At 44.3% G+C, this 2,500-nt stretch overlaps 1 protein-coding gene across 1 annotated transcript in view; it reads right to left on the bottom strand.

The window, feature by feature from the left end:
• Positions 1 to 2,500, bottom strand: part of atm (ATM serine/threonine kinase) — a gene marked incomplete at its 3' end in the record, with an annotated part of 56,533 nt that overhangs the window by 40,594 nt on the left and 13,439 nt on the right. The window contains 2 exon segments of the mRNA XM_080844549.1: positions 1,517 to 1,712; positions 2,218 to 2,310. Of these exon segments, the coding sequence (XP_080700675.1) occupies positions 1,517 to 1,712; positions 2,218 to 2,310 (289 nt within the window).

Here is a 2,500-nt window from a genome sequence, read left to right as displayed (position 1 = left end):
ACACACACACACACACACACACACACACACACACACACACACACAAACCATCACATACAAACACACACACACACACACACACACACACAAAGAGGAAAGAACTGGTATACACTCTGAAGGAGGTCACTGTTTACAGGGCAGGCTGTTTTGCTGACAGTTTCACTGAACTGTATTCAAACCAGACTGTGTTTGAGAAAGGTCTAGAGTGTAATATTCCGTGTGTGTGAGAGTGTGTGTGTCTGCTTTTCAAGGAGGGTCAGAAGAACCAAACTGTATTTGAGAGTAGTGAGTCATACACATGAAGGGTCAATTAGTGTTCTACTTGCTAGCACAATAATCAAGATTCCATCATGACATGACATCATGTTTACTTTAAACAAATTAAAAATGATGAATATATTCTGCAATGAACACTGTAGGTAAATACAACTGCAGCTTGACCGTAGATAAACTGTCTAATACGCTTCAGGAGATATTTCAGGTATTGTTGTTCTGTATGGACATTGTATTTATATCATATCATGTCTCTTATCTCATATTCATTGAATTTATATCATATCATGCCTCTTACCTCATTCAACTTCTATTGCTACCTTCACCTAGTCTGGGAAGTCCCGCCCCACTTCTTCCGGCCAAATTGATTTTGCCTCAGAACTGGGTCTGGCCAAGTATGGATACCCGTTCATTTCAAGATTTCCACAATCCTTGGAGCCAATCACAAACTGGCTTTTGGCTACCTGGCGCGCCATTGGCGGATTTAAACTTACCACGGCTACGTTACAAATTCTACTGCACGGAGAGTTTTTAAACATTGGACATGGTGGCCGCCGAAGCACCGCAAAACTTCGATAAGGCAAGTTTTCTTTGAAAACAGAACAGAAACTTGCCCTGGAACAATTCATACAGAAAAAATATGTGTTTGCTTTATTACCGATCGTTGTATCGTTGTATAGTATCGTTGGTCTGATTGGTTAAAGGCGTGTCCAATTACGTGAGTGAAGTGGATCGCTGATGATAGTTGGCCAGACTAACTGAGCAAATGCAATGCAGTGAAGGGGCAGGGAATTCCCAGACAAACCTTCACCTGTACTTCATCTGCACTTTGCATATACCTACATCATATCTGCACTATTGACCACTATTGCTGCTAATGTTACTACTGCCCATACCCCAGTTATCTAATACATACAGTATATTGTACTGTATATATCCCATCTATTTATGTTTATTATATTACCACTATACATATGCACAAAACTCTGCACTCTCCAGCAATTTGCACTTCTGCTTAGATGCTAACTGCATTTCGTTGTCTCTGTACTTGTACTCTGTGCAATGACAATAAAGTTGAATCTAATCTAATCTAATAGGAAAGTGGTGTTCTAAAGCTCCCATGGATGGCACCGTGGGATGGCACCGTAGGATGGCACAGTAGGATGGCACCGTGGGATGGCACCGTGGGATGGCACCGTGGGATGGCACCGTGGGTTGGCGAGGTCTGGAGGGTTAGGGTTACCTGGGCAGTGTGGCACCTCTGTGCCGTCTCCTTTGGCTCGGGCGCTCCCGTTGGCGCTGGGCTGGGGGCCGTCTCCGTCGTCAAACAGGTCGACGCCCTCCTGCAGCTCCGCCTGCGTCCTGCTCACGTCCCCGTCCCCGTCCTCGTCCATCGGCACGTCCCCCGCTGACAGGCTGTCTCGCCGCCCAGAACTCAGCTGGGGAAACATCGTTAAAACATGATTAATATATTTTTTTTTTTTTAAGATTTGTTTTTGGCTTTTTTTATCCCTTTAATTGATAGGTAAGTGAAGAGTGGGACAGGAAATGAGAGGGCGAAGAAGTGGGGAGTGGACTGGAGAAATGACATTGGGCCGGATTTCGAACCCGTGTCCTCCATGGGCATCAAGCCCGAATGTGGTCGAGAATACTGTGTGAGCTTCAGTGCCCACCTAAAAATGATCAATCTTACAGCATCGGTTACAAGAATGTTACACTTCACTGCGAACACCCAGAGATCATTTGAAGAAGCAGATTCCCACTCAACACTTGTCATGTGTAAAAACAAGACAAAGAGAAGGCATTCCTAACACGTTATGGTTGAAAACGTATCGTATTTGTGTATCTCTGGTATTTTTGTAAATCGCACATTTATTTCCGATGTACTGGTAGTATTGTCAAGGAAATCGAATCCCAAAAATGTCATAATTGCTCCGGACTCACCAGTATCTTACAGATGTCTGTCAGCTCAGTTAGCAGCCTCGCTGGCAACATTTTCAAGAAGATGTCACCGCAGATTAAGCTCATTTTATCCGACTAAATAGAAGGGGGGGGAAGAGGGGGGAAATTAACATTAATACTGTGGAAGGTCATGGAGACGCACTCAAACACCCACACACACACACACACACACACACACACACACACACACATTCAAACTCACTCACACTTACACGCACACACACACACAGATACACGCACACACACATTCAAACTCATTCACACT

Source organism: Sprattus sprattus (assembly GCF_963457725.1).
Source record: "Sprattus sprattus genome assembly, chromosome: 9".
Taxonomy (NCBI): domain Eukaryota; kingdom Metazoa; phylum Chordata; class Actinopteri; order Clupeiformes; family Clupeidae; genus Sprattus; species Sprattus sprattus.
The sequence above is the reverse complement of the archived record's forward strand: the minus strand, read 5'-3'. Positions and strand labels throughout refer to the sequence as shown.